This window comes from Epinephelus fuscoguttatus, linkage group LG23 (assembly GCF_011397635.1).
Source record: "Epinephelus fuscoguttatus linkage group LG23, E.fuscoguttatus.final_Chr_v1".
Classification (NCBI taxonomy): Eukaryota; Metazoa; Chordata; class Actinopteri; order Perciformes; family Serranidae; genus Epinephelus; species Epinephelus fuscoguttatus.
The window spans coordinates 32910667-32930199 of NC_064774.1; the positions used below are offsets into that span (position 1 = coordinate 32910667).

A 19533-nucleotide genomic window follows, 5' to 3' on the forward strand; every position below is an offset into this window, starting at 1 on the left:
CAGGGAGCCAGTGCAGGGATGCCAGGACTGGAGTGATGTGAGTGAACTTATGAGATCTGGACATGTGATGTGGTCATCGAAGAGCATGGCCTGATCAAATGTGACCCCAAGGTTTCTCAACTTGGGGTGCACATTTGCACTGAGGGACCCTAAGCAGCTGGCCACTTTAGATGCTGAGGCATCAGGTGCAATAATTAAAATCTCAGTTTTAGCTGCGTTCAACTGAAGGGAGTTAGAAGACATCCAGTCCTTAATTACATTCATACAATCGTACAGTGAGTCAATTGACATTAACAAAAAACATCGACTGAATGACTGAAACAACATAATACAAATGGAAAACCCCTGAAAATATTGTCAAACCAGGTCTTAAAGGAACAGTGTGTGTGATTCAGGGGCATCTATTGGCAGTCTTCGTTTTTCATCCTAGTACCAGCAGTCAGGGTACTGTTGGCTATGATATGGAGGTCTGTGTGACCCCCCCTAAAGTAACTGTGATGATGCCCTAGGGGTCATGGACGCCCTGTTGAAGACCCATGGTATATAATATTCATACTATGTTTTCATAATCACCTGAAAATGAGAAATACTGAGTTTTTGTAACCACAGAATAAGTTGTTTGTATCTACATACAGAGCAGGTCCTTTTCCCCAGAGTCTGCTATGTTGTTTCTACAGTAACCCAGAACAGAAAAATCAAACACTGACTCTAAATAAGGCCATTTGCGTTTTTGTGTCAGCCACTGCAGTTCTCCGACACGCTTGGCAAACAGAAGAAGTTTCAGTTCTGCAACCTCAGCCTTCACACTAGACCTGTACAGTGCTATTGTGATTTTACCTGTGATGGTCAAGCAGCAACCTGCAGGGCTGAAAAATGAAGTATATTGTATAACTCACCTGTTTACATATTATTAAGGCTCAAAGTTACGCACAATTAAGAACAGGGCCGCTTTGAGTGACGGGCTGTCCTCTGCTTCTCAGTCAGATCCACCCCTAGCTCCTCCACAGTGCACCCTCTCACCCAAATACAACCACCTCTGGCTCCAAAAAACCAATATGGCAATGGCTGAATGCTGAACCTGGGGCTTCAAAATGGAAGTCCACCAGCAAAGCCACTCGGCCTTGCAGCCAGTTTTTCCCAGTGGCCTCTATTGCAGAGAAAAATCTTCCTGTGGCCCAAAAAGCATTTTCCCCATAGACCACTATTGTAAAAGAGAGGTCTGTAAAACTGTTGACAGGACACCTTGAACTGCAAACAAGGTCAATTATAACTTTTTCTATTCTGAATTTTTTATCCATGGTGGTTTTATATTTGTAAACTTTCTTAGAGCAGAGAAAAGCAATTTAAAAATCTGTGACGTCATTACAATATAAAGTTTTTGAGCCGGGTGAGATCTCGTGGACAGGGCCAGCAGGAGAAGCTCATATTCAGTGAGCTGCATATCAAGGAAGTAAACCAGGAAGCTAGAAAACTTTTTGGCGGATGCGCCTTGCAAGCAACTCCACTGAAATGAATAGGCTCCATCTTAGTGTCAGTATCTAGTTCAGTCAATCAATCAATTTTATTTATAAATCCCAGTATCACAAATCACAATTTGCCTCACAGGGCTTTACAGCATATGACATCCCTCTGTTCTTTGGACCCTCGCAGCGGCTAAGGAAAAACTCCCCCAAAAAACCCTTTAACAGGGGAAAAAAACAGTAGAAACCTCAGGAAGAGGAACTGAGGAGGGATCCCTCTTCCAGGACGGACAGACGTGCAATAGATGTCGTACAGAACAGATCAACATAATAAATTAACAGTAATCCATTATTATTAAAGATTTATGGAGTCCACGAACCAATGGATGACATCACGGTACATTCTGTGACTGGAATTTGAATTCTTTTCTTGAGTAGAAAAAGTAATACTGTAACAGTAATAATTATGATAATAAACTTTATATAACACCCTTCATACAAAAAATGCAGCATAAAGTGCTTTACAACACGGACATTATCAGCACTGAGTGCTTCACATGAAAATAGAACAGACAAACAAGGCAATTCAATATAAAAGGACATTTAAAAACAATTTAAAACAAGGATTAACTGATTAGTAAATCTTAAAATAAAAAAAGACTCATAAGATGAAATAATAAATCATAAAAAGTCAAATTAAGTAAGATACAACATTTTTTAAAGGTTGCAGCAGCGTGAAGCAAAAAAGAGAGTTTCAGACCTGTATGAGAAGTCAGAGCTAGTTAAAGGCTGAAGTAAACAGACATGTTTTTAGCTTTTTTTATTAAACAAGCTAGCTTCCCTGATATCTATCTGTTCCATAGCTGTGGGATGAGTGGCAAAGGCTGCATCCCTGATCTTCTTCCGGCTGTTGCTGGGAACCTCTAATACACCAGCAGAAGATGATTGTAGTATTCTTTGAGGCAAGTAGTTAACAGGGAAGTTAGCAATGTTGCCTGGTTCAAGCCCATTTATGGCTTTGTGTACAAGGCAGAGGACCTTAAAATCAATTCTAAATTTAACAGGAAGCCAGTGCAGAGCAGCTAAGGGTGGCCTGATGTGCTCTCTCCTTTTGGTTGTGGTTTATAGTTGGGCTGTGGCATTTTGAATGAGCTGAAGTCTCTCAGTGGTGTTTTTTGGGAGGCCAGTAAAAAGGTTATTATAGTAGTCAAATCAATTTCTTGGCATCTTTTTCATTTTAAAATGGTCTTAGCTATGTTTCTGAGGTGTAAAAATTATGTTTTCATCACCTTGTTAATGCGGGACTTGAAGCTTAGATATGAATCTGTTATCACAGCAAGACTTGTCACCTCAGATTTAATCCAGGGAGTTAAATTCCCCAGATTATTAAGCAGCATTTCTCTTTTTTTAGGGCCAACAAGCAGGATTTCACTTTTGTCCTCATTTAACTTAAAAAATGATTGCTCATTGGAGTTTATGACTGCAGCACAATTTGGTTCAGTGGAGATGTACAGTTGTGTGTCATCTGCGTAACTATGGAAACAAACATTGTCTTTCATGATGTCACCAGGTAACAGCATGTACAATAAGAATAATAATGGACCAAGGCAGCTCCCTTGTGCAACCCAACAACAGAGGTTGTTTCTCAGACACATGATCTCCAAGACTGATGTAAAATTTCCTCCGTTTGATCTATGTTTTGAATCAATTTTATGTAAACTGTAACGTAAAAACACTCGAGTTCCAGTTGAAGACCTGCATTCAAAATTCTAGTGAAGAACTAGTGAGTGTAATTTGTACTTGAAATAGCCTATTCATGTAAAAGTGTTCATTATGAGCAATGGCTTGTTTTATAGTGTTATACTGTTATTGTTATTAATCAATTTACACCCCTCTTGTTGATCAGGTGGAGCTATATGTCATATACTTATACCATTAAGTAACATATTCTGAGAGCTGATCATGTTAAGTATGCAAAATATGAATCTGGTAATATAACTACAGATGTCACATAAACAATTACAATATTTTCCTCTGAGATGTACCAGAAGAAATAAAAGTCACATGAATACATTTCTCAGCTCCTTTTTGAGCCACACAGGCTTCATTCAACTGTTTTCAAATACAGCGGCAAACTGAAAGTTCAGTGTTGATAATCAGCGTGAAATCAGGGAGACAAGTTGGTGAAGTTCAAGAAATGTTGCTTTATTCAGTACAAGAAAAAAAACTCAAAGGATGCACACAAAGAGCGTGATCTAGTACAAGTCTCACCAAAAAAGAGAACATTTTCAAGTAAGATCCAAAGTACACTGTTGCTTTCTGAACAAACTCTTACACTTCCAGTACAGTGAAATCTGTAACAGCTTGAGAGAATCCCCAATCAATAAAGCGTGTCCTGTCAATAACAGCCCAGTGTTGTGTGAATATTAGAACAGGGATGTAGGCTATTCAAAAGGAGTGATAAAAGATGAATCATACTGTGTACCAGACCTTCTGCTCATTCTGACCTCTGAAAACTGACATTTAAATGGTTTGACATAAGACGTACCTTTTATTCTGACACACTATGTAACATACATGTTCACTTATGAAAACTCTGATACTAGTAAATAGCTAGAAAAGAAGTCACAGTACCATATCAGTATTAACATTTTAACCACATTCCCCCTGGAAGAAACAAAGTGTGTGGGAAGACAGGCATGAAAATCAAGCACCGTTTTTAGTTTCCTTTCTGTTACCTTGCAGCACAGTTCGTTTGTGTGATTGGGAGTGTAAGTGGGGATGTGCGTACACAGTGTGTATAGAAACACATTGTAACCGTAATTATATATACTTATGACCTCTGTGTCCTTACTTGTGACATAAATTCTCATAATTACAGGAAAATGTCTTCAATGGAGCAAAAATGTTTTCTAATTATGAGATCTTTATCTCAAATACCTGATAAGATATTTAAGAGATAATATTTATAAACTTTATCTTGTGATTACGAGATAATTGTGTGGCGGTGGTTACTGATCATTTTGAGGCATTATCTGGAGATCAACACGTAATCATTGTATTGTTCTGAGATACATTACCATCTGAAATAATTTATATTCAGGGTGATGAATTGTTCTAGTGCCATGTGTTATTACCTGTGTTATTAATAAGTAATTTCTTTCACTGCAATCTTTTAAAATTCTAAATGTGTATGATAACATTTTGTAAAACAACAGCATGATATAATCATGAAATCATGCTTATCATCAAGTGAGATCAATAAATGTGATGTAACCACATACAATGGTTCATATGATATCTAACAAATTAGTGTCCAACAAATTACTGTCCTTACTGGTTGGATTAGGTTAAGAAAAGGATCATGGTTGGGTGTCGGCACATTACATATTTAACGTGAAGTCACGTTCTTAGCATAAAGCAATGTAGGTTAGGTTTAGGAAAGTAAAGCTACATAGGTTAGGTAAAGTTACTAAGGTAAGGAGAAGAATCATGGTTGGGTGTCATCATGTTACGTACTCAATGTAAAGTTATGTAACTAGCATAAAGAAATGTAGCTTAGGTTTAGGAAAGTAAGGCTACAAAGGTTAAGTTATAATGGTAAGGAAAAGAATCATGTTTGAGTGTGTCCTTCACATAAAATTCTGTTCTGTTATGTAACTTTGCGTTAAGTATGACACTTATGTACCAAACGGAAAATTCTGTAGATTAGGTCTAGTAAAGTAAAGTTGTGTAGGTTAGGTTAAAAAACTTACTTAACAAATTTATATATTTCACGTAAACTTCACATAACTTTATATTAAGTATGTGAAGTACATACTTCACTTAAAGTTTTGTAAATTAGGTTTAGGGAAGTAAAGTTACAAATGTTAGGTTAAGGAAAAGATATATGGTTGGTCATAATTATGCTCTGTACTTAACGTAAAGTTACATACTTAACATTAAGTGACCTTAAAGTACCTTTAAGTACCTTAAAATAACTCTAAAATCACTTGGTTTCAGACGGGACACAACCACCTCTCTTGGGCAAAGTCACATCCTTTGCAATTATGTAGGTTAAAGAACAATTCTGCTGCATTGCTTTTGATAGGTATACATACGAACAGTGGATGAGAATAGCTAATAAATGACTCTGAACACTGAAAATACCCAGCCATAATAACTGAGTTGCATTTCAGTGTTTCAACACTGACTGAACACCGGGGTGTGTGCATATTTCTTGTTTTCTCATCAACGTCAATAATAAATTCCATCATACTGTGACAGATACACCCTTTCCCCTTATCATCACTAACCTCTTAAGAAAAGAAACCCTGATAAATACAGTATGTACAAATGGCAAATAGAATAACAAATACAGAAGGGTATTGTTTTAAAGCCCTGCTCCATAATAAGACTGCATCCTAAAGCATGAAAAAAACACTATTGTGTCTCTCTGTCTGCAACTGTTCTGTGCATTAGTGTTCATTAAACAGTGGTGGCCTACAACAGCAAACATCTACTAGGTTTAGTCCCGTTCTCCATTACAATACAAGCCTGTGGAGTCTGTTATTGTCCTCATGGTGGCACTAGAGGAAATAAAGTCATGTTAATTTAGACATGTTTTGATATAATATTCACAATTATCTAATAATCAAAACATAAGGGATTCTTAAGAAAAATCTTATGTTTAAGTAAAAAAAGAAGACTATAGGCAGGTTTTTTAAAAATGTTATTATACACTTTCTGCAAACCATAAATACCTTACATTTACGTTTCATACCTATCATATCAATATTTCTAAAGTGACGTAGTATATGAGCTGACTATGTCTTTTTGGAGGTAGAGGTGATAGGTCACTTGGTCTAGATGGCTGCCAAACTGCAGAGCAATGTTTGCAACCAACAAACAACAAAACTGTTTGTTTATTTTATGCTGTGTTTCTAGTATTTTTTAGGCACCTAACATGGGAGTTTTGTGGTGATCATTGCAGTTTTTCTGGCAGTAATAGTGGAATAAAAAGCGATAGTTTTTAACAGACATCATTGCATTTCCAGCAGGGATAGTGCCAAGAAAAGCAGCTGTTTTTTACAAACATAGCTGCATTTCCCGCAGGTATAGTCCTGTGAAAAGCTGTTGTATTTTACCGAGACATCACTGCATTTCCAGCAGTGATAGTGCCATGAAAAGCAGTTGTTTTTTACCGAGACATCACTGCATTCCCCGTAGTGATAGCAGCATTAAAAGCAGTTGTTTTTTATCGAGAAAGTCCTGCTTTTCCTGCGAGGGTAGTGCCACGAAAAGCGGTTTTATTTTACAGACATCTCTGCTTGTCTAGCGAGATAGTGCCAAGACAAGTAGTTCTTGTTTTTTTTTTTTTTTTTATCAACATATCACTGCATTTCCAATAGAGATGGTGGCATGAGAAGTGGTTGTTTTTTTTTTTACTGAGAAATCACTGTATTTCCAGCAAAATAGTGGCAGGGAAAGCAGATGTATTTTACCAAGACATAACTACTTTTTCAGCGTGAGTTGTGCACCTAAACCAGGTATTTTAAGCCAAAACATAGTAACACGCAAACATAATAATGTGCAAATGTAATCTATCCGTGGTTTGCAGAAATGTAAAATGGCAACATTTTTTCTAAAAAAACTCGCTGTCAATAGGCTGTGATTGACCATGACCTGTGAAGGTCTTGGATCACGGTTACGTACTGGTTTGGCTCCATATTCCATACTATGGTCAGTGTAATGAGGGATTGTGCAACTGAAAAAAATTGTTTGCAAGTTGAGTTTAAAATTATAGTGAAAATAAATTTACACTGATGTTTTTTTGGAGGAAGGGAAGATGAATGCACACAGGTTTGTTCCTTTAATTTTAAATTTGAGTTAAATCTCCATCGACTCAGTGTCTAAACTAGGTGACTGTAAAAGCTGATTAACAATCTCCTTTTCACTGGAAGGAACAGAGGAGGTAGTCATAAAAACACAAAGCAGTGCACCCAATCCCCCCCGGAGGGCCGACTGCTGCAAGGTGACACCATTCACACTGCACAGGTTGGAGAATACACTCTGCTGTTCGGTGGAAGGACTCTTTGTTTGGGACTGTAAGCATCAATCAGTCAAATGTTCAGTGTTGGAAGTTTTAAAGAGCTACACAATCAGAGCTCTGACAGACTTTCAAGACCTCTATTCCATAAGTGAACCTGAACCCTCTGCAGCTGAGTATCATGGGGAGTGATGTTGGGATTTGCTGCAAAAGATGTCTCTGTGTGAATGCTATGACTTGATGGCTGCATTTACAATTTTCCCAATGTTCAACAAGTGTTTTTTAAACTTCTTTAATGTTGGCAGATATGCCCTTACATATGTAGCAGTTACACTTGTTGTATCCAATAGCATAATATGATCTATACCACGTTTAGCTAAATTTAAGCTCTGATTTGTCAGAGGGTGTATATAATTCTCAGATATCAGTACTCTATTTTAACACATATTTCAGCCACAGTTCTTCCAAACTGTAATATCTTTTCCAAGATAAGTGTCAACAAAATTAGGGATGCACGATATTGGATTTTTTGCCAATGTCTTATTTGGCTGATAACTGATACTGATATCAATACATCCACTTTTTATCCCCACCTGATTTTAGTGATCAGTCTCTTCTGTAGTAGAATTAACATCATATTATGCATGCATACTCTCATAATGATGGCCTACCAGCAGATGGAGACATGAAATACAGTACTTTTCAATGTAAGTAATATTCATTCTTTGTGCAAAATAAAGAAAAAGCATGTTGGCCAATTCTAATACCTCATTTTAAAACCGATATCAGTCAATACCGATGATGTACTGATATTATCTTGCATCTCTCAACATAATTATTCGCTGTAGAGAGTGAACAGTGCCAAAATATGCATTAACAATACTGAATACTGTGATTTGGCAAACAGCCATGTTGTAATGTACTTATGTGCATTAGAAAAGTATTGCATTAGAAATGTATGTAAGTATGGAAACTGCAAAATTCAGTAAATCTTACTCAAGTGTGCAAAAAGTTTTTACGCTCGCGTGGTGGTTTTTGCCTTTTTTTTAAAAAAAGGAGTTGATGCGCAAAATGAGATATTGACACGCAGAAGTTTAAATATGTGCACACGTAGCAAACATTAAACAAACATGACTTATCAGCTTTTCCAGCTGTCAGCGTCTTCCCAGATATTCCCACAATGACATAATTTGTCTTTGTCTCTGGGCAACAAGAAACATGGCCAATATGGACAAGATTTTGGTATTAGTAGCATTCTGGTTTCTGTTTGTAGTTCAAGTGGTATTGACCAATCACGTTTGAGTGGCAGATAAACAGTTTGTGTGGAGAGCAAAAGAGGCAGAACGCACTGGCCAAAATGCAATCTTCAGTGCAATCCGAGTTATATTTGCACTAAACCAGTTGATGGAAATGTGCCTAACTGACCCTTTGCTAAGTCCCACCCCTCAAACGCAGACTGGCCAATCATAGTGTAGCATCGGCCAGCTCCAAAAAGAGTCCAACAACAACACAGCTGTTCTCCACAGACTCTCATGCAATCATTTAAGATTTCCTTCATTTAAGGCTGTTTTTTTGGAATTTGAACTTAATGTTGTGCCTGGGGTATGTCTCCTTGTGGAAGGAGATATAAGTTTCTTACCTGTTCCAAAATCAAATGTTACACACAGGGTACTTTTAATGACTGTGCATGATGACAAAGATCGACCCTGCTCTACAGGAACCAGTGAAGGAAAGCAGGAAAACTTTGCCGATATTCAACCAGCTGTGTGTCATTGCAGTGTGTGCAGATGAATGGTGTTTGGCTTTCTCTCATGCTGCCAGTGCCCAGACCTCTGCCAGCAGACAGGCTGGGAGCTCTGAGCACTGGCAGCATGGTGGAAAGCCAAAAACCATTTATCTGCATACAGAGAAATGACACACAGCTGGTTGAAAATCGAATTGAAAACGTTCCCCTTTATTGTTGTTGTGCTTGGTTTTTATTACCAGTGATGTGGTGGTTAGGGTATGAGATTTTCATGGTATGACAACTGTCTCAGAAAATATCACAGCTTCACAGTATCATGGTATTACAGAATTATTATTATTATTACCAATCAGAATGACCCTTAAAGGAATGAAAATGGAAAGGTTATTGTTGGTTGAACAAATGTTCTATTACTTTCATTGAAACTTGAAACAATTTTGTTAATAGAAGTATGTGTAAAAAGTATTCCTTTTGACAATAACTAAAATAATGTTGTCTGAGAGATTCTCTGTCCAGTTGCAGTTTTTTTTCCCAATATCGTAGAAAAACAAATGTACATGTACAATAACTGTCAATTTTCTATATCACAGTATATCTTAAAACCGGTATACTGTTCTAAACTTAGCCGTGGTTCACTTTTACACTGTAACCTGGAGACTTTAGCAATAGCTATCTTTATCTTTAATTTTATCTTCAGCTTTTGCTGCTGAATGAGTTTGACATCCTGGATATATCCTTCAGACACATATTGTACACTCTTCTATCTGCTTCTCTCTGAAGTCACCTTTTTTCCCCAAAATTTTCATAATATTTCTTGAGGGAGTTCAGTTAGTGAAAGTATGGGCTCCATGCTCACGCCGACAGCTTGACAGACCACTGCAAGGGGACGGGGCTTAGCAAAGGGTCAGTTAGCATTTCTTTTTTGCGTCACTCTGAGAGTTCTTAAAATATGTTTGGCAGTTGAATCCTAACAGACAGGTGTAAGCAAAAACTGCATGGCTCACTGTAAAATATTCATCTCTAAATATCATTCTCAAATGGTGTGACTGCATTGCTCTTAAACAAATTAGATCACTGTGCATGAGGGGTTCACATATCACAGGAAAGACTGTGTCGTGTTGCACTGACTGATGGCAGAAAGTGGAAACCGCAGCAGACAAGTTGGCTCACTTTGAAGTGCTTTGACTGTTCATGCACAGACCACAGTCTGCTATCCAGTCCCAGAGAAGCTAGAGAGGCGCTCGCATGGGTTTCCTGTGTGCTCTGCCTTCCTCCAACACCACACAAACTGACAGCCAGGTTAGGAAATACAGGTACTTGAGAACAGCTGCCCACTGCTCCTTTAGACAGAATGTACTTCGTACATGAAGATCAATAAATTTCAAAATGTTTCTATTTGAGTTTTGTACAGTTAAACTTTAGAAACCACACACATAAAAAAGCAAAGAGCAAGGCATCACTTGACTTTTAATGCTGTAAGTCTAATGTATAATTCATTTTGCTTTGGGAACCATGGAATCTCTGTAGAGCTCCTGAAGAGGTTGCATACCATGATGTAACCACTGTGTCTGAGTGTAGTCAAAAACCAGTCAGACAATGTCAGCAAGCACACACATGTGCAAATGTAGGAATTCTGTGTCAGACTGCAGGTATGCACAAGACCATCAAGTGAGAACCTGTCTGTGGTGTCCCTGACAGATGTAAAGATGTGTCTTTTTTGTTATAGATGTAGCAACATTTGAATCGTCATGCAGCAGCATGTTACTGATAAAATATCAGCAGGCTTTCAGCAAGTACCACACAGCACCAGGCTGTAACACAACATGTGACTCAGATAAACATGCCACACTCCAGGGATGATGAAGAGTTTCAGCTTCTCACTTAAAGCAGAATTTAGTATTTTCTGTAGATGAGTCTGTAAGTCTGAGACGGTGATCCAAATCATTTCAGCCATGGTCTCATTTGTTAAAGAAACCTATCACAGCTCATTTGACAATGATATATATGGTTCAAATTCTGTTTAGGTAATATTTGCCTTATGAGTTGTGTTTCTGACATCATTTTTAAGGTTATGGTTTTGTATGTATTCCTTATTTTGTTGGCCCTGTTTTTAGGAGCATCGCTTTCATTGTTGATTCTATTTTTTTTAAACATAGGAGCTAGAAAGGCTCCTGAGCGACACTGATGTCCTCTTGGAATATACGTTAGTGTTGGAACTGTAGTGTGTAACTTAAAATTCCCCCATAAACCTGCTGACTCATTGTCAAGAGTCTATCAGCAGGGGAATCTGGGGAGTTGAGGACATTACTGTCCATTACAAAGAATCAGGGAGTGCCTCTTTAACACACAACTGCTTTTTGATTTATTTTGGCCCAACCTGATATGAACTTCATTTCTAATATCTGACATCATAACATATTAATGGATCTCCATGGTAATGTGTCTTCATGTGTCAAACAGATGAATACTTTAGCAGATAGTGGAAGGAAAGAATGTGCCCAAATGCTGACATTAAGCAGCCTCCTGCAGGCTGGTGAGTATCAGAACTGGAGAACAGGCCTCGGATCATTTTCCCCTCTTGTATTATTAAGAGATATTTAAGAAGCAGTTCAGGTTTGTGGTTCCAAACAGGGCTCAATACTGACTGAAGCTGAGCTAAGTGTTTCCAAGACAGAAATCCTAATTCTTTTTGTCCATCACAGTACCAGCCTAAACTGACTTTACAAACCATATCAGTAATGGAAAATTAGTGTTGTATACACACTCTAACCCCAATTTGTGCCTCTCATGTATAACCACTGCTTTAGAGTCACAGAGCTTAGCAAGCATTTAAAAAAAATACCCAGCAGTCTAAAGATAGTTTAACATTTAGATTTGTCGCAAAGATTTCCATCCACTGCGCGATATATTTTTTACCCATTTTCTAAGTTGCAACTGTTTCCTTAATCTGGTGGAGAGAAATAACACATCTCCCTGCTAATTTTGTATAATATATACAATAAAAATGCATTATTTTGTCTAAAATGGAGTAACTGAAAGGACAGTATGACTGACAATTAAAACTTTTAATTTTTGTACATTAAGCTGGGAATTATGTAGTTGGGTTGATTTCCAATTTTGCCAGTCTGGCCTGGTTTGGGAGGTGGAAGAGTGGTGCAGATTGTGTTTGTTTAAGTTACTGTGTTTTTTGGGGTGATGACAAGAGGCAGAGTTTGTCGCTGAGAAAACCAAACTGTGTCAATATGGTAACACTTTGGAATCGAAGCAGTTCTGGTCTGGTGCACAAGCTTAAACCAGTTTGATTTTATGCAAACAAGCTGAACCAGCAGTTGTCATTATGACATGTTCTGGCAAATTAAAAAGTAGCCTACATCACCAACCTGTGCTGACAGCGTCAAGATGCTAAATCTAACTTGTATTGCATTAGTAATAAGCAATATAATCACATGATTATTATGTTTGTTTATAAATGGATTAATGGAGTTGCTACTGTTAAACAATCTTTGTGTAATCTACTGCCGAGCGCTGGTTTCGTATAGTGTAACCCTCCCGTTAATGTGTAACACCCTCCTTGGTTAGGGTTAGGGCTTAAGGTTTGGTAGGGGGAAACTCAAATAGAATGGGGAAAGAGTCTTCAACTCAACACCGGCAACATAATAATAAGCTGAAATGAGGGAATTATCTGCACAATAGCTTCATATTTTACTACAAAAAAATAAACAAAAATAAGGTGACAGCTGACTGGAGGGAGATCCCCAGGGAATGAAAAGTTTCTGGTAAATGACCATTGCTAATAACAAACTAGGCTACTTGCTGTTGTATGTCATTTCCAGTAAATATATACACCATATAAAGCTGATCTTTAGTGCACAGTTGATAGGTACCTACTTTGTTTACATGATGTAACAGAAGTGCATATTTATTGGTTCAATGTGTACTGAGAGCTCCGATGTTCATGATGCAACACAATAGTCTGATGCTTGCTCAATATTAGAACACAGTGTCATTCTACTCAGGAGCTGCTATTGAGTGCAACACCTAGTGGTAAAATTCGGCATACTGGTTCGGTCCAATGTTTGGCTTAACATCAAACCAGTATGAACATTTTTACACTGGCCTAACCCACGAAATTTGACATTTCCAATTACCACTTTTGTTTTGATAATTAAATGCAGTCACAACTTTGGAAACAAGTAAAAAAAAAATCATGTTTACTGTGCAGCAGACAGAATACTGCTGTAGTCAAATTGCTAAAAGAATCTCTGAGGATTCTGGTGAAATGTTTCGAAATGGCCACAAGGTTTTATTTTTAAAGAAAGTGGTGCTTAGCTCAGTGACTCACTGTAATAGTACTGCATTAGAGAGTACCTTTATGTTGAGAAATTTTTAGCATGTGCACCAAGGACAACTTGAAAATCGTAACTCTTAAAAGTATTAATATGAGCAGGAAGTAAAACAGGCTTCTGAGTGTCTATAAATTAACAGCAAAACAGAACGTACCTGCCAACACTTTTCGAGTGTTTCTCCTCATAAAAACATGTGATCTTTTCACTTTCTGTTGAGATTAAACGTATAACGCTCCTTCAACCTGTTACTGCTGCCATGAAAGCATCCCAGGCATTCAGAGGTCAAGGATCAAGTTCACAAGAACTACACCAACTAAAAGCAAAGACAGTTTTTAAGAAAACAAGCAAACAACCAAAAAGTGGAAGTGCAAAGGAGGAGCTTTTTGTTTTCTCACGTGTAACCACACTTGGCTCAGTTTTCAGGTCATTAGTCCATCTGTTCAGAGACCAAAGGTACCGTATTCAAGAGCTAGACTCACCTCGAACTATCTCAATCTTCCTTTGTCTCGTATCAAGGTCTGGTTCCTCCTCACTAAGCGGCTTCCATCCCAGTCTCTCTCCACTGCCCTCCCCCCAGCCTCTCCCCTAACTGGCCTCTCTGCTGTCCTGGATGAGTCTTGTCTTAAAAGAGAGCCACCTGCTGCTACCATCAGGCCCTGGCTCTGCTGCCCAGTTTGGGCTTGGGCCGCAGCCCGTGGGAACTGTTTAGCATCCAGCACATCTTTGTACTGGATCTCAGGCCTGATCATCCTGAGACAGGCCGTCCTGGTGGCGTTATCCAGCCCCAGCTGGAGCTCATAGCCAAGAATCTTCACCAATCCACTCTGATATGGGCGGATGTTTTTGTCCCGGATCCGGTGCGCCTCCACAGGCTTCCCGCCGTCCCTGAGACAAACCCGGGCCAGATCTTCCCGTCGTGTCCTGAGAAGAGCAACTTCCTGCTCCATCTGGGTATGTCCGAACCTATCAATTTCCCCCCAAAAGGTCCGGTTGAAGGCTTTATATAAGTGCCAGTCTAGGGCATTCCACTCCCGCAGCTTCTCCCGCTGCTCCTCTGTTACATTGGTCAGTGTCTTGGCTTGTGAACGTCCCGCTCTACCACCAACACCAGCTGCCGCTGCTGCTTTACCCATCCAGCTCCCACTCATCCCCCCAACGCTACTGGGCTTCTGCTGCCGAGCATTGAGGCTGAATGAGACGACGGCATCCAGTGGCCAGCAGAGGGCGTGTCTCAGCAGAATCATGGACTGGTCAAAGTACTCTGACACCAGAATCAGGTTGAAGGTTCGGCGGATCATGGCCTCAGCACGCTGAACCAGGGCCTCAGAGAAATTAGCATTGTGGTCCATGCCAAAGTCGAACCACAACAGGTTGCGAGCGTAGTGGTTATTGCGGAGACGAGGATCATAGTATTTCTTGGGGTCATCAGCAAAGTCGCCTAAGCTTTTGGCTTTCCGAAAGGCAGGCGCAACCTCCTTATAATAGGCAAAGGAGGACTCGGCCAGAGCGACCGGGTCCCTGATGATAGAGAAATAGAACGTGTCTGCAGGCATCACCTTCTCCACCTAAGAAACAGAAAAGGAGAACTTGAAGTTACAAAAAGGTGCTATTAATGTGCTGCAATTCAACTACAACTGTGGTACATTATATTTTACTTTGTTCTTCTGAGTAACAGACACCTTGTGCAGAACCAGTTGTCTTCTTCTGGAAAAGGATCACCAGCAAAGAAAAAAGAAAAAAACTCTTAAGGTGCTTAAAGACAGTGAGAAATATCCATTGTTGCCTCCACGGTTTTACACAGAAACACGTCAGCAGCCATCCCACTGAGAGGGAGGGCAGCTGCTGCTCTCACAAACTGCCATTTGCCATGAAGTGATCAGCAAAACTGCAATGAGGGAGCAGATTTTACAGGTATCTATGTTCACTGAATCATTAGACTCACAAGTCAGTCTTTAGACGCTTTGCTTAACTAAAGACTGATGACTTTCTCCCTGATTTTGTGTTTAGATGGGCGGATACAATTTCAGAATTTAAAAACACTCCCTACATTGCAGAACCAATAGTAAATCTGTAGGGCGGTCCTTCGGTGGCTCGCTGAACTCTTGTGCTTGTAAACTTAGTCCCACTAGAAACACGTGTAGCGGTACAAAATGGCTCAGCCGTGCTCGGAGAAAAGGTCATCAAAGTTCAGTGGATGTTTGTCGTGTTTGCGGCGACACATTCTCGCTAAAAGAAACAAACATAATCTTTTACAAGGCCATGACTCATCCGTCCGGCCAGACTATAGAGGGAATCGCCTTGTTGTTTACAAATACTTCCGGGTAGAAAACCAGCAGAGCTTTTAGCTATATATATAGCCTATATATCACATTTTTCACATCACTGTATCACCGTTTGGACTAATCCGATGTTTGTAAAGTCTATAAACACAATGATTGAACAAACATTACTATTTCTGTGTGCACGTTTAGCTGGGCTAACCGTTAGGTGTTAGCCCTGTTAGCCGTTAGCGGTGTCTGTAATAGGTAATAACTCATTAAACGGTCCGTGAAAAAAATATCTTTTCCAGGGGATATCTTAGTTACAACATGATTGAGCTAGCAAAGCAGTTTTGTGTTGGCATATGTGGTATTTATTCAGTTTTAGGAAATCAGTGGCTGCAGCTGACAGGGACAGCTAACACTACCAGCAAAGGTAACAGGACGTCATCTGTTAAAAGCCTCCCGTTGTCGGATACGACATGAAACTACTCCAGTTAGCTGAATAATGTAACTAAAACATCCGCTGGAAAAAATATTTTCTTCACAGATGAGTACACGTTTCATAAAACGGAGTTAAATCTCTCGGAATCCATTTTCAAGCTCTCTGTGTGTTTGTTTCCTTGCGGACGAGAAAAGGAGGATCTGTTTTCAGCTACTTAATGATCTTTAGCTACATGATGAAATAATAGCAGGTGGACAGTAGCAGCTTTTGGTGTACAGTATGTACAGGCTGGCAGTAGGATTAGGGGTAGCCAGGAGTCACTCATTCAAACTACAGAACATTAGCAGCGCTTAAGCAGCTAATAAAGAAGACTACCACTTACTGAATGGATACTACAATTCGGAGAGACAATTACAGAATGTAAATACATTTTTGGTAACTGGCGCAAAAAAGCAAACAATATATGGTTTCATAATATAAAATTGTACAAAATGTTATAATCCCTGTGCTTGATGATGTCCAATCCCATTTCTTATTTCAGTCAGGGCCGTTTTAGTCAAAGACAACTTTATTTACATTTGCAGTATTATACTTGGCAGTATGTCTCTGTTCTGGAGCCTTTCTGCCTTCCCCACGCCTAAATGGAAAGCCTAATAGGCAGGAAGAGCAGCAGTAAAGGCCCCCCGGGAACAGAACAGAGTAAGCATCAATGACAAACAGAAATGACACTGATAAGTCAGACACAGCATGGGCGTGGAGGCAGGTTGCAAAGCCCCTTGCAGAGGAAGCAGCAACATTAGGCAGGCCAGAGCAGTTTAAATAGGGCGCCCTGAATGAGATTTGCCAGTTGGTTGCATAGAAAGGAATCATGTGATATCAGCTGATTCCCTTCATCAATCAGCTGACCCATCAGTTGACTGGGCTGCTTGAGATCAGCTAATGTAGCTGGGATATGAGCTGAGCTTGACATTGTGTCCTGCCTGAACTAACGCTATGCCCAATTTTTCGACTGCCATTTTTCTCCTTGTAAGACATTTGACATTTATCTGATGGAGATCGAAAAACATGGACGCTCCTGATTCGTTCACAACTTAAGTTTTACACTATCAATTGATCAAAGAAGTCATCAAACAAAAGAGGACACTGCTTCATTACCAGGTTACTGGTGGAGCTCTGTGGGCTAACGTTAGCAAGCTGTGCTCTTACCCTGCCAGTCTGCACTGCTATTAGAGAAGTGGTAAGTGCAGCAACTTGGCTGCTGGACTTGACTTGAATTGAATTAAGGGTGTCAAATGCCATCACAATGCAACATGGAAATATGTCAAAATGCAGAACTGTCATGTACAAAGCAGCAAAAACAATATAACATTAGCTAGCAAGCTAGTTAGTTAGCCATAGCCACCAATACACCTGCATATAACACTGTATGTCACTTTTTTTTAACAGCTTGCACTCCTAACATTAAGTTTATACAATACAGTAACATTAAAGTTTTGAGTACATCAGACACACAATAATAAATGTGTCACATGACCGTCGTCTGAAAGAAATTTATGTCAATTTAACTGAACTTTTTTGTTTTTTGAGCATTTAATTCTATGTCATATGAACATAAAAACATTGAGTACACATGTTATGTTCTATTTCATTGAACTATAAAAACATATTGTGGCGAGCCTTGGTTTCTCAGCTGCTAGAATAAGGCTAAGAGATCAACTCTGAACCAGGGAGTGCTCTTTATTTCACCTCAGCACAACTTTATGTTGGATACTCTAATATCAACACAGGTGGGAGCTCACCAACTGTGCATACAACTTAACTCATGGTGCAGAACCATTATGAAATACACAAACATTAGTCACTGTGTAATTGTTAATTGGTGACTCTAAATTGCCTATAGGTGTGAATGTGAGTGTGAATGGTTGTCTGTCTCTATATGTTGGTCCTGCGATAGTCTGGCGACCTGTCCAGGGTGTACCCCGCCTCTCACCCAATGTCAGCTGGGATAGGCTCCAGCCCCCTTGCGATCCCCAACAGGATAAGTGGTTACGGAAAATTCATGAATGAATGAACTGTGTAATGAGTAACGTGAGCGATATAGAACACATTTAAACAGTTTTATTCAGCTTATGGCCTTATACAGATTGTCTCAGGGCATGCTGGGAAAATTCACCTTTAGCCCCAACACACCACAATATGTTAAGTGCACAATGATTAGGTACTTATTAGGTAACTTATTACGTTAAATCAGTTTGATAAATTTTAGCCAAATTAATGTAACGAGAAAACGTTTCTGGCTTTCTTTTGTTGTTTGTGCAGCCATCTTGCCGAAGATTTCTCATAACACCCTGTTTGGGATGTGCCTCTGAAAAAACCTCCATTTGAAGGGGCATGTAGCCCCAACAGTTCACCCTACAACTCTATTCCAACAAGAATTGGGACACCCTTCCCTAAGATGTGAACACCCAAAACAGGGGGGTATGGGCTTAGTGGTAGGGACAAGGGGTGTACTGGGATTGAGCCCAAGTGGTAAAGATCCTGCCCTGCTCTAAAACCATCCATTTCACTACATTCTTGACCAGATATTTTATGTTGAACTGGGCCTCCACAGGTATTATTAATGGGGAAGTCTTATCACATTTTGCTCATACTGTTGGACCATGAGTAAAAGTTGAGTTTGACCATACACGGATAAAAGCTTAACCCACTAATTTTTACAACACAGATATATGTGGATTGAAGCTGCGGGTAAAAAATATAACGTATGTCATTTGTAATTTCAACTGATTTCATAGAAAAAAATCTAAAAACAAATGAAAATGAATATGCAGTGTATCCAACAATTTATACCACTTTTATTTTACAATGTGTCCACATCACGACAGAACATCCCATCATCTCCTATGTCATTCCACATTCCCCTCTCCTCTTACCTCAGGCCTATGAAATCTCATGTGATTGCCCATGATGTGAAACTCCACGACTCTGGGACCTCGGTAACCTTTGACCCTGTGGGCGTTGAAGGGCAGTGGGTAGCCCAGCTGGTAGCCCAGTGGCAGGGCGAAGCGAAGGTCGCGCTCCTCCCCAAAGCGATACAGCATGTTGAGCACGGTGCTGCTGGCTGTCTTGTGGGTCTTGAGGAACATGACATGGGTGTGGGGCTGGCAGGAGCCCAGAGAGGGGCCCTGAGCATCAGGGGACGAGAAGATGGAGCGACCAGCTGGCTGGACACTGCTGGAGGACAGGTAAAGG

The 19533-nt window shown here is 39.6% G+C and overlaps 1 protein-coding gene across 4 annotated transcripts in view; it reads right to left on the reverse strand.

Moving 5' to 3' along the window:
* Positions 1 to 3644: 3644 nt before the first annotated feature.
* The window catches only part of gal3st4 (galactose-3-O-sulfotransferase 4), a 50983-nt gene continuing 35094 nt past the window's right edge, over positions 3645 to 19533 (reverse strand). For 2 of the 4 annotated variants that reach the window (XM_049568869.1, XM_049568867.1), the window contains exons 3-4: positions 19215 to 19512; positions 3645 to 15143 (exon numbers count right to left, since the gene is read on the reverse strand). In XM_049568869.1, the coding sequence (XP_049424826.1) occupies positions 14064 to 15143; positions 19215 to 19512 (1378 nt within the window). In that variant the 3' untranslated portion in view covers positions 3645 to 14063. Of the gene's footprint in view, positions 15144 to 19214; positions 19516 to 19533 lie in introns of all 4 variants that reach the window. The other 2 variants (XM_049568868.1, XM_049568866.1) reach the window with 1 other exon arrangement.